The sequence below is a fragment of the Onthophagus taurus genome, chromosome 6 (genome assembly GCF_036711975.1).
Source record: "Onthophagus taurus isolate NC chromosome 6, IU_Otau_3.0, whole genome shotgun sequence".
In the NCBI taxonomy this organism is placed as follows: Eukaryota; Metazoa; Arthropoda; class Insecta; order Coleoptera; family Scarabaeidae; genus Onthophagus; species Onthophagus taurus.
This window is the reverse complement of record NC_091971.1, coordinates 30,887,216-30,901,017: the sequence shown is the minus strand read 5'-3', so window position 1 is coordinate 30,901,017 and position 13,802 is coordinate 30,887,216. Positions and strand designations below refer to the sequence as shown.

The window sequence follows — 13,802 nt, the reverse complement described above, 5'->3', positions numbered from 1 at the left end:
CAAACAGTCCACATTCAAGAAAAATCAGAGAACGATGCCAATTATGTGGTAGGGCTAAAAATAATTATACAACAAAAAAATGTGATGAGTGCTATGAATTTATGTGCAAAAAGCATCTGATTAGAAAACAAGTTTATCTCAATGTAATGATCCCAATAATTCAGATGACTCATAATAATATTAATTTTTTTTTTAATTATTTTAGAATGTCTTAAAATTGTTAACGGATATTTGATTCTAACGTAGTCTAGATCACTTGTGTAAAGTTTGGTTCGGATCTTCGACCGAATAAGGGCGGTAGGGGTAATTAAAATCTACTGGTGGGTAGTTCACCCCCGCGGTCCTTATGCAAGTGGAAATTGTTAACGGATATTTGATTCTAATGTAGTCTAGATCACTTGTGTAAAGTTTGGTTCGGATCTTTGACCGAATAAGGGCGGTAGAGCAAGTTATAATCTATTGCGGGGTAGTTCACCCCCGCGGACCCTTTGCAAGTGGAATTTCTTTCGATAAATATATTTCTTATCATGTCTAGAAGGCGTATATAAAGTTTGGTGCGGATCTTCGAACCAATAAGGGAGCTGGAGCCAGTTATTTTAATTAAAATTGCTGATTGTACCTTGATATTAGTGATAAATATATTAATTACTTTTAATATACTGTAATTAACTTCTTAAGTTGATAATGTAATGTTTTTTTGTTCGAAAAAATTTAGCCCCCGTCTGTCCGGTATTACGGACGTCTATGGGCGTTCGGGTGTCATCGGAAATTTTTACTGCTATCTTTTACTGCTGTCTTCACACCGGTTGGAAAATATCATGTTAGTAGGTGGTGTTAAGTTAAAAGAGATTTAGATCTATTCCTGAATCCCACCTACTAACATAATATTTTCCATTATATTGTATAATATTCTAAGTAAGTTCACCTTTTCAAATTCCGATTTCTCCTTACCGTTATTAACACTTTCCGGTTAACATTTGTTAATTTGTTTCTTGTTTCTTAAATTTTGGTACTGAAGATGAAACATTGGTTTCGAAACATGTCTGCGTGAATTGAATTAAACATTTTAGTATTTCTCAAAAAGTTTTTACTTTTACCTACATCATATTTTATCACAATAACAAATTGAACAATAATGTAGAGTTGAAAAAACCATCCCTATATAGTTTGCAGTAGTTTTGAATGTGTCTACATTCTTTTATTTAAAAACTTGATTTAAAAAGACGGATTCAATTTCTAACTTTATGGTCTTTTGACATTTTCTCATAAAATTGTCACAAAAAAAAATAATATACAGACTAATTATTAAAATTTCTAGATTTTTATACGAATAGACTAAAAACATTTTGGACAACTGAATGAAGTCTTATTGAAAGAATGACATTTACTATTTGGTTGAAAAAATATGTAAATTAAGAAATATCACAATAATAATTTATTATAGTACTAATAACAATTAACAAAACTACAATAGGACATAATAAATGTTGAAAATGCTGCCTCTCAGCAGCAACGCATGATTCTACCCTTCGCCTCACGCCATTTCATATTGTTTCAAATAGTCCTGCTGTATTCCTAATAGTTTCACATGATGCGATGATACGATTCCGTAAATCAGTGATATTTTCAACAGGAGTAGAATAAACCAACGTTTTAAGAAACCCCAAATATAAAAACAAACTCGTCTTCGAGGAAATGATAGTATGCGTTTCCATTTAATCTCAATGGAAGAAAATATGGTCGGATTAAATCATTGTCAATGACATCAAGCCACACATTTAATGAAAATTGGATTCAACAATTTTATGTGGATTTTCTTCATCCTATATGTTATTGTTATGGAAATTTCTAATGAATTCTTTTGAAAAATTCGGCTCATCAGTAAATAAAATACGACATAAAAACTTTTTTGAACTCATTTGAAGAATCCATTGGCAAAAAATTAAACGCAAAAAAAAGGTAAAAAATCTCGAGGTAAGACCGCTTGAACTCGTTGTAAATGATAAGGATACAATTCTGCCTGTGACACAACTGAAGAAGAATATACAGATTCTTTTAGCGTTCCCCAAAGAAAATAACGACATTTATTTAAGTCTGGTGACCTCTGGAGCCAAACTAGTGGGCAATTATTTCCACGCCCTATCCATTTATTTGGATACTGGCAATTCAAAAAATCCCTCATAATATCGGCTTGCAATACCGGACCACAATCTCAATACCGGTCTTCGGTATACAAAATTTACTATAAAAAAGTTTACTCACTAAATTACAATCCCTAGATATATCTAATTGTAAGATTTTTTCCCGTCTGCGGCGTCATCTCTACTAACAACAGATTAATTCCTACTATATTTTTAGATTGGCAAAAAAATTATAAGACACAGAATCTGAGAAGATAATCAAAAAATGAAATGATATTAGGAATGTGTACAAAGTACCAATAAACCTAAAGGTGTGGATACCATTATTGTTTTGTTGTCTTTCACTTGGTCCAAAGGTTCAACTTCACTGCCGCGTCAAAAAATGAAATTACAATCATCTGAAGCTCTGTGGAATTCTTTCAAATTCCTGCTTTGGAATTTTCTGGAAAGGTGCAGATTCAAGAAAGAAACTTTAAGATAATGGCTTTTGGTAGTTTGTCAGACTTATCATACTACTGTTATACTTGGTGGGATACTACACGAATCAAACTGACCTGAAACACCATTATGGAGTAAAAACTCCAAAAATAGTTGTATGCAGAGAGTATTTTATTGTTGGCTAGGTATGACAAATTTATTGAACACGAACATTAAGTTGTCGTCATCAAAGGTTGAATCTTCGTTATCTTCAACATTCTGTCAGTGTGCAAAATGATATTTCTTGTACTGATTAAAAAATGTCACTTGAAAAAATGAGGTTAGTACGGACATAAGATAGATAACAGATTTCTGTTTGGTCAACATCATTTTCCAGTCCAGCTTTAAACACGGCCGTTTTCAATCGGTCGCCTCCGGCTAGCATTTTTTTAATGAAGCGTCAGAAAATGTCATTTGAAAATGTAAACTTAGAACGGACAGAAGATAGATAACAAACAGAGTTCCCGTCTGAGTTGCAGTGACACCTCGTCAAACAAATCTGGCAGAGTTACAATAAGTGGACCAATTAGGTACCGGTCAATAATACCAAGCCAAACATTTATCTTAAACTCGCGTTGGAAATGTCGTTGGAATTAATAAATGTGGATTTAAATCAGAATATTGATGGTAATTATTTAAATTTGTAGTGCCTCTGCGGGTAAAAGAAACCTTGTCAGTAAAGACAATTCAAGGTTAAAAAAATCTGTCAAAGTGTAGGGTACCATCACCCTTAATCAATCCTTTGAAATGCCTCAATTGATCTCAATTTGGTACCAATTAATACCCTTGGTACTTTCATAACGTATACCAAATTTGGTTTTTCTAGCTTAATGTATTACGAAGATATTGAATGTTTTAAACATTTAACACCCAACTTTGAAGGCTTATAACTCATCAGGGGTACAACTTAGTATGGAGGTAAGTTACGTGATATCATCCTAATTTATTGTCTTGTACATGACCCTGTATATAGTATACATATAGTTTTCTTCATGCAGTATTTAACCTTCTGCAAGCTGCATATAGTTTTCCATTCACGGTATCTAGTCTTCTACCAGCCGTATATGGTCTTCTACCAGAGACATTCAGTATTCTAGTAGGAAGATCTAGTTTTTCAGTGGTACCATCTGTGCACCATTGGAAGACGTTCAACCAGCAGTATTTAGTCCTCTTCTGATAGTACCCAACCTGTTACCAGCAACATCTTATCTTTTGACAGCAGAAAGTAGTCTTTTGCAATCAGTATCTAATCTATCATTAGTAGTATTTAGTCCTCTATTACCAACAGTACTTAGTCTTTTGTCTGCAATATATATCCTTCTGACAGCAGTAAATAATTTTCTACAAGCAATTCCTCTTCTTCTATTAACAGCAAACTTTTGTGAATTTAAGTTTGAATTTTTTATAATAATAAGTACTAAAAAATGTACGTATGTAATTTTTGTTACTAAAATCGTAGGGGATTAGCGTGCAAATTAATAGGTTAAAATGCACCAAGTACAGATGCTATTGTGTGAATACAGAAATGAAGAGACCGCGAGTTACGTTATGATACGTTTTCCAAATAATTTCGAATAATGTTCTAAAACAGATGCAAACTATTCTAGATAATGCTGATCACGCTGCACATACGGGTATTTGAACGATCTAAGCGGCCAAAAGTCAAATATTGTCAAAAGTCAAAGTCAACCATCCCAGTCAAAAGTCTGGGGTGCTTGACAGGTTAAATCACAATACCCAACCCCTCCCGCCTTCCCACCCTGCATGCCATGTATGTGTTTGTTCTCGGGGCGTTCGTTCGCAACACGGAGTTAATAGTGAATATTTGTTATTTTGCGTTTATTTCGGAAGAAAAAAGTTATGGGTCCTGATAAAGCAGGTAAGTATCTACTAATTTAAATATAATTTGTATAATTTTTGTAATTGGAAAGTTTCGTTTTAGTATATTGAAATTCACGCGTAATATGGCATATTTTTTAGCTATAATTTGTGTTTAAAAAGGAATATGTTATACTACCAAGTTAGATCCTGTCATAATTCTTGATATAATCGAAAGTTTAAAGCTTGAGTAATGACTAATCCAAAATTTTGCCGCGGAAAGTCGCGGATAAGTACCTAATTGTTTTGAAGAAAACATATAATAGTCTTTATTTATGTTAAGTGAATTTTTAAGCTGTCTTTTTTGTTTTAGGTTCACAAAGAACCTCGGGAACAAGAACTGTGACCCGTAAATACTTGTTCGACCGCATGCGGAGCTTTAATTTGCCTAATTTGGAAGAAAAACTGACTTTTTTGAATGAGGAACTTCTGTCATGCGGAGCGTACTCAGAAGAAGAAATTAAGACCTTTAAATCCACCTTTTCTCTTTAAAAGCCAATTAAGGCAAAGGTGGTCAAAGGCTCATAAGAAGGAAGACGTGTTTTGCAAATACACGGCTTGAAGGAATTATTGAGATTCCCGCTGTTGCACAAAATCGGCCAGGCCGCCCACGTAAGTTATTTGGAGATTCAAGTGAAAGAACAAAAAGGAGGAAAACTGAGGAGATTCGGTCTAATGTAGAAGAAGACGTGATCGTTCAAGCTGCTCAGATTCAGTTGCGGAAAAGTGGAAAACGAAATGCTTCCGATATATTAAAAGAAATCACCAATACTAGTCCGACACGTGCAACAAAATATAAGAGGGCATTTTCTGAAACAAGAAAAGAACAAACTGGCCCTCTTACACCATTGCAAGCATTGGCAATGTTTGTAGAAGCTGATTTAAGTCGTCGACAGTACGAAATAATTAGAAATACCAACAAAAAGTTCTTCCAATCTTACAATCTTTGGTTGATCTAACCGTAAGGCGCCTGTCAATCTTCCTAGAAGAAGTCGTGATGACATTAAATGAGAAAGAACGAGATAGCCTAAAGATAATATGTAAATGGGGATGTGACGGATCTCAGCAATCTAAGTACAAACCAAAATTTGAAAATGATGCTGACTCAGATGCTAATATATTTCAGAGCTATTTCGTCCCTCTACGATTGGTTTGTGGTCAAGATGAAAAAAAGATTGTGTGAGAAAACCCAACACCCTCGTCACCACGATATTGCCGGCCAATCAGGTTTCGTTTCGTAAAAGAGAGTACCGACATAACGGAAGAAGAAATTAATTATGTCAAAAACTCTACTGATTCACTAACGGCAACAGAGGTTTATTTAAATGGGAAAAAATTTTTAATGAAACAATCATTCATCATGACAATGGTAGACGGTAAGGTCTGTAATGCTGCAACAGGCACGAAATCCACAAGCCGGTGCTACATATGCAGTGCAACTTCTAAGGATTTCAACCGATTAGATGTTAAAAAAGAGATAAATCCTGAAGCTATTGGGCTTTCGGTTCTACATGCAAGAATTCTTTTTTTCGAAAACATTCTCCACTTGGCGTATAAATTGCCTGTAAAAAAATACAAAGAGAGGAAAACAGAAACCGAAAAAAAAATCGAAGATGATAAGAAACTGGAAATTCAAGCTATATTTCGAAAAGAAACTGGTTTGATGGTAGATATGCCAAAGGCAAATTTCGTCAACACTAATGACGGCAATACAAGCAGAAGATTTTTTGAAGATCCTCAGTTAGCTTTTGATATAACGGGTATTAGTCATGAACTAATATACAGATTAAAAGTCATACTAGAAACGATTTCAATTATATTATAATCGATCCTGTAAAATACGATAAAGATACACTAGATACTGCTCGCTTATATGTCGATCTATATCCTTGGCATCCTATGACACCAACAATTCACAAAATACTTATCCATGGTGCAGTTATAATAAAAAATGCATTGTTACCCATTAGGCAGCTCTCCGAAGAGGCCGCGGAAGCGCGTAATAAGCATTTCAGGTCATACCGCCAAGACTTCGCTCGAAAATTTTCTAGAGACAACTGCAACAGAGACATTTTTAACCGGCTTCTTTTGACTTCGGACCCTCTGTTAAGTAGCATGAGTAGGATAAAAAGTAGAAAACTTAATTCTTTCTTGCCAGAAACAATTGCTCTACTTATGTCTACGAATCCGAATGAACTTGGTCATTCTGCAGAAAGCGAAGATGAACATTTGTCTGAAAAATTATAGATTTTTTGATGTTTTCTTTTTGTTTTGAATAAATACGTGTCGATTTAATATTAAAACATTTGTTTCATTTACTAATATCGTTTAGAATCAATATCGAACATAAAATAATTTTGGCCGCGTAGATCGTTCAAATACCGTATGTGCGCAGGAGTACCCTAAGAGCCAAGAGGAGCTGAAGAGATTAGAAAAGATAGAATGACAAAAAATCATCGACGTGGCGTGTATTTCATAAATAGACAAAAAATTTTGTAAAACACGCGGGTAAAGGCGATTGTATTGGAAGTCATCCAGTTGTACAGACAAAATCCGGTATTCGCTATTAAATAGGTCGATTTCCCATATGAAATTCCTATTTCACGCACTTATCATTTAATTAATAAAGTTTAATAGGTTTGAATTCATTTGAATTTGTTGTTTAATTTAATAGGTCATGTACTGAGTTTGCAATGAAACATATATTTTATATAGTTGGCAAATATATATATTATCATTGTTGCAATATACAAATGTTATTCGAAGGTGCATGTTTGAAATCAGTCTGCGAACGCGGTGCTTTTGAATAATATTCGAGTCACCATAAATACAATTATAACTTAGCTTGTTACGTGATATCGTGAAGTAGTTTCAAATTGGATTTTGTGATTTATTTCATTTTTTTTAAATTAAGGTGACTGATTATAAATAATCAATAAAAATATAATAATAAATATAAGAAAACTCTTACCTCTCGTTTTTTGGTACGTTTCATCCACAATTTCTTCCATAAATCGAATATGACTGGGAATATAATCGGAATATTTTTTTATATCAGTTATAGTTAAACCATGTTTTCTTGACAATTCCTGAAATGTTGAATTAATTTTTTTATAAATCTCATTAATCTAATAATTACCTCTATAGATTCTTGTACTTCACTACCAGACGCTGGAGTAGATCCGGAAACGACGACAAATTTATCCCAGCTGAAAGCTTTGAGAAGTGCTACGACGCTCTTTGAAACCTTCCTGGATGAAGGTAACGTTCTCGCAAAGGTGTGAAACACTCTCTTATCCGATACACGCTTATCGCCACATTTCTATATACAAAAATATGAAATTGAGAATTGATCACAAATCCGAGAAAATCGAATAGTTTTAACCGGTACCCGCTTCCTGAATACACGGATTTTCACATTATATTATGCTCGTACACGTATTCATACACATATGTTTGTCGACGCTAAAACCCCATCAAATCCAGACACGAAACGAAGAGATCAGAGCTTCGTTATCGAAATAAAAACATTTTAAATTAAAACCTTAGGAAAATAACAATTTTGGTTTAAAAGTTATATGCTTACAAGATATATTAGACCAAAAAAATTGTTGTTTAATTAATCAAGCAGTTATTAAGTTGGGTGGACCTCATTTCATTCAATTTTTTCTCTTAATGCGATAAATATTTTCTTTCAACGTAAATCGCAATGAAATTCTAGGAATTAAGGTAATGGACTTTCTCGGCTTTTATTACTTTTTAACTAATTTAAATGTAGTCTTTATGGCGAGAAAATAGCTTATACTTTATTTAGTTTCACTCTATTTATGGACTATATCATTAAAGGACAAATTGGTTATAAATCGAAAAATGAAAGGGTAATGGACTCACGAGGCTTTTGAAAATTTTAATTTTGTTTTTTCTACAAATTATTGTAAATCGATAATCTATCTGAAAAACAAGGCGTACGATAGGAGTGGTGAATAGAATAAATGAGGGGAGAGTAATTCAATTATACTCAATTATAACTTGCAAAAGAAGAGAAAGCAAATAAAACAAATTTACGACCACACGTGATAGAAGCATAGATAAAAAATTAGGGAGAACAAGCGCACGGATACTTGTCTACTTCTGAAAGATTAACTCTTTGGCAGATGACATACGTCAAGCGAACTTTATTTTATTAATAAGAAATAAAAATAAACAAGAGAAGTTGAAATCGGAATAGTATGCATGGGTGATATGAGAAAGACCAAGTACCTAATTTGCAATATATGAGTGGTGCGTAAATCGTTCCATAGTTTTCATTTGTTTTCCGGGGAAAATAACAAACAGTAGGCATTTAAATCATTTTTTTTATTTAATTATGTTTTCATTCATTATCACTTATTTAATTATTTAGAATAAAATGATCATATACAGGTTGTCCCGTTAAGCGTACGGTGCGGCTGTATCTCAACAACGGTAAGGCCTAGAGGTTTGGGAAAAAAATCCTTATTAGCAAAGTGGGCAAGAGAAATAGCTGGAAATTATTTTGAAGTTCGTAATTCGACCGATAGGGGGCGTAACTGCCATAGAGAAACATAAAATTCCCGCTATCTCAGAAAGTTAGACGATGAGCTATAACGTTGACAACATCATTTAGTAGCTTGGATAATACCGCATCGCTTTTGTTTTGCGATATTTCTCATATCTGTCATAATAAGGGAGGGGGAGGCCAATGCGTTTTCAAATGTTTACATTTTAATATCTCCTGGACCATTCAACCGATTGGAATATTTTTGGTCTTATTTGAAAGAGCATTTCATGCTCTTTTAAAAGATATTTTCAGTAAGAGCGCTTGGTTTAAAACAAATAAGCTAGAGGGCGTTATCTGCAGCGGTTACATATTTTTGTGATTTTTGAAAAAAAGTTAAATGGGACGGTACTATTTACTTCACAGACCGTTAATCACCATAAAATTTGCTAAATATTAGTGAAGACCGCATCTCGATACCTCCATCCAATCTCGAATTATAAAAGAAAATGTTAAAAATTCGTATATCTTAATCGGATCAAGTTACCTTAAGAAACAAATAAGAGAGAACAAAAATTTTATTATCTAGAACCTTCCTTCACACTTTTTCAAAGCTTAGAACTGCTTCAAAACTACATTTGAGGCGTGTTGAAAAGCCAACGGATCAATGAAACATCAACAATGATAATAAAACAAAATAAACCAAAACACTTAGAATAACTTAAATTTTTGGCAAAAATAACTCACTAATGAGCGAAATGCCTTCCATAAACCTCGATGCATTTATTTAATCTAGTTTCGACGAAAAAAAAGCGCTGCTTAAGTCTCGGCCCTGGACACGTTTCTACTGGTATTTAGTGTTTTGTCATATTTTCCCTGGTTATTGGTTTTTCTTGAAAAGCCAGGTCGTTTAGTCTACCCAATAGATAAAGGGGTGAAAGCAATGTGGGTTTTGCTCGAACCAAGAATGCATATTATGCAAGTTTACATCAGCTTGTGGACAGATGCTTCATGCATCCATAGCATTTGTGATAAAAGGTTTGGATTTGCCCAAACCATATTTAAAAGTCAACGGTAATAGTTCACTCTGTTATCATAATCGGTATCTGTTAAGGCCTGATGTAAAACAACATGGTGAAGATATTATTCTCTTGAGAACTCTTGTGGACAATTGTTTTCGGAGTTCCCAGATTATGTGGCATCACATTGCGCACCAATACGATTTACGAATTCATAGAGATGTCTGAATGGACTACACGTTGCCAGTTTTCCGTAATCGCTAAGTCAATCTTAAAAACACTTCTAGAGAAAAATGTCTTTCTTTGTCGTAATTGCATTGCACATTTTTGCACATTAATCGCTGCAGATAACGTCCTCTAGCTCATTTGTTTTAAAGCAGACGGCCTTGCTGAAAATATCTTTAAAAAGAGCATAAAATGCTCTTTCAAACAACACTGAAAACATTCAAATCGGTTGAATGGTCTAGGAGATATTAAAATGTAAACATATGAAAACGCGTTGGCCTCCCCCTCCCTTATTATGACAGATATGAGAAATATCGCAACACAAAAGCGATGCGGTATGATCCAAGCTATTAAATGATGTTGTCAAAGTTATAGCTCATCGTCTAAGTTTCTGAGATAGCGGAAACTTTATGTTTCTCAATGGCAGTTACGCCCCCTAGCGGTCGAATTACGAACTTCAAAATAATTTCCAGCTATTTCTCTTGGTCACTTTGCTTATAAGGATTTTTTTCCCAAACCTCTAGGCCTTACCGTTCTAGAGATACAGCCGCTCCGCACGCTTAACGGGACACCTGTATACTCTTCCACATCCAGATCGGTTTTTATGACAGTCATAAATAAAAGCCAGGGTGATTTTTGCCCGCTCGAATACCTGAAAAGACTTATGACAGTCATACAAGGACAGGGTCGAACTTAAATTTTTTTAAACTAAAATTTAATAAAAAACCAAAGTTTAGTTATAACAACTACAATTTAATTATAAAGACTAGTATAAAAGTCTTAGAAAAAAATATTATTTTTAGGAATGTCTAAATAATAGAATAACAAAATTTTAAAGAATCTAATTATTCTCCGCCCTCTTTTGTAAGTAGACAATGCATGCCTCCTCAAAACATTTCTTAGCAAAAATATGTACTTAATATTAGAAACACCACAAATAAGAGAATAATGAGTATTTATGTATGACCCTATTATTTTTCTACAATTTGCCAGTAAAGTGTGGTCCTTAATGCCGCCCTGAGTGAGGAATCCCAATATTTTACAATGGGGAACTACTTGTTACAACCTCGTCTTTGTTAGTTTTACAACTACAGTAGGAAAGTGACAGAGTTATAAAAACCGATCGCCGTGTGGAAGACTATACACAGTGATACAGTGATATCTTTTTTATTTTATTTTTGTCTTGACCGGTTTCGGTAATTAAATTACCATCTTCAGGACTTTTTTCATTTAATTCGCGATAAAAAGAAAACCGCGGATCTGAAACTTTCAAATTAACATATGTTACGTAGAAATGTTCAATGATTACAACAAACTTTGTCGCAATTTTTTTCATCGATCGGTTGCGAAGATATCGATCTCTAAAGTGAGGGGCCTTGACTTTTTGCACGGATAAGTAATCTGAATTTTCTGCCGGCGCCAAGCGAATAAATTTTTGCGAAACGTGCGGACGGCAAAGTGTTAAAATTTATGTGTCTTCCGAATGCCGAATTTTCTTTTGTTAGATGTTCTTTGATTCTAGTTTTGAAATTACGTTTTGAAATTATTTATTAGTCTCTCCGATATATGTGGCTTGACAACTATTACATTCTATTTGGTATACGCCACTTTCTTGTAAGATATCTAATTTATCTTTGTTATTAACAAGAGTATTTTGAATAGTGCGTATAATTTTAAATGTTAAATTTATGTTATATTTTTTAAAAAGTTTTTTCAATTTGTGTACAGGGTGTCCCAATTTCGATGTCCGCATAGGCTATCTCCGAAACTAAAAGAGATAGAAAAAAAGTAGCTTACATGTCATGATCTCGTTTTTCGAGAAAATGCGAATGCCGAAAACTCCGAACAGCTATCGTCTTTTGTTTTCGCCCTATCGGCAAAAACTGAAAATTTTGCAAAAACGACAATCGCGAATATTTCACTTATTATCAAAGATGGTGTATTATAAATAAAACATTATATGGGCAACTTTTTACGAAGAATTCAGTGGCGTAGGTAGAATTTTTTTCCCATCTTTTATTTTCGAGATTTTAGACGTAACTTTATTTTTTTAAATGGAAACCATAGTTGGCTATGACTTAAAATAATTTGTTATTTTCTTCTAATAACAAATATATATAGTTTGTGGGGTATATTTCTTATAGTTATTGAATAATTAACAAAAATTCATTTTGTTCCATCTAAATCTAATGTATGTATTTAAAAGTTAATGTTGCTATGGTGATAACCATACATACTATGATGGAATATAATGTATCAATTTGTTTGTTCTTTCTAAAACTATTGTATGTATTTAAAACTTAATGTTGTTATGGTGATAACCATACCATGAGGGAAAGCATTGTTTCCAATTATTGCCAAAGTTTGTAGCAAGGACAGTAGAATCTAACAGGACTGCTACATCCATTGTATTTTTGTAGTCGACTACGGGTTGGTTGCCCGCACTCTACGTCACACTATTTGCCACGCCTGATAACTGTCTATGTTTTTAGAGGTTATGTGATAGACATTAATACGTCTAAAAACATAAAACTTCAAAACTAATATGAATACGTCTAGGATATAACCTCTAAAAACACACAGTAAACGCATAGACTATAACAACAGCTAGGCGTGGAAAATGGTGTGACGTAGTTTGCTGGTAGGCTGTCACAACAATGGATGTAGTAGTCCTGTTAGATTCTACTGTCCTTGAGTTTGTAGTAGTATTTAAAAATTCACTAACAACTCTGGCATTATGTGCTGGTGCTCCGTCATATTGAAAATTTATCATTTGAGACATATTTAGTAGCAAATTGTCGTCCAAAGGCTCAATGTGCTGCCTTAATATATTGAGGTATTTCCCTGAGTTTAAGTTTTTATGGTAGATACTATATGCCAAAATTCTATTATCTAAAAGGGCACACCATACATTGAACCCCAATCTTCTTTGAACACTCAGAGACTTCATCGGTCCAGATTACATTTTGAACAAACAGCAGATTATTTAATTTTTTTAAATATCATCTACAAAATTCTAATCTTCGATTGACATCTCCGGCACGTAAATAATGAGTTAGCCCCGCTTTGTATGGTTTATACTTATTTTTCTTTCATATTCGGGAGCAGCGTCTTTTGGGTCAGACGTCTTGTTGCAATTTCTCTTGCAGGTCATTTTGGTATGTTTTTGTATGTGGTTTGGGAAAGGACCAAATATCTATTAAATTTTCTGCTGACCGGCTGAAGGTTCCTACGTGCGGTTGTCTTCTTTCTGGATATCTTGTGAAATAAAATTCCGCGGCTAACGTCGCATTGTTATCTGATAACATATAGCATTCCATCATGTTACATTTTTCATAATTTTCGAAATTCATTGTAAAGTTTTATTCAGTTTTGTTATACTTTGACACTTAACACGCTGGTGCATAATGCCAGCACATAATGCCAGAGTTGATATCGAATTTTTAAATACAAACTTTGGCAATTATTTGATACATTATGTTCCATCATAGTATGTATGGTTATCACCATAGCAACATTAACTTTTAAATACATACATTAGATTTA

At 33.7% G+C, this 13,802-nt stretch overlaps 1 protein-coding gene across 1 annotated transcript in view; it reads right to left on the bottom strand.

Annotated features, from left to right (window-relative positions):
• LOC111416260 (Guanylyl cyclase at 32E) overlaps positions 1-13,802 on the bottom strand; it is a 153,239-nt gene that overhangs the window by 88,514 nt on the left and 50,923 nt on the right. Inside the window, exons 4-5 of the mRNA XM_071196358.1 lie at positions 7,636-7,818; positions 7,468-7,585 (exon numbers count right to left, since the gene is read on the bottom strand). Of these exons, the coding sequence (XP_071052459.1) occupies positions 7,468-7,585; positions 7,636-7,818 (301 nt within the window). The remainder of the gene's footprint in view (positions 1-7,467; positions 7,586-7,635; positions 7,819-13,802) is intronic.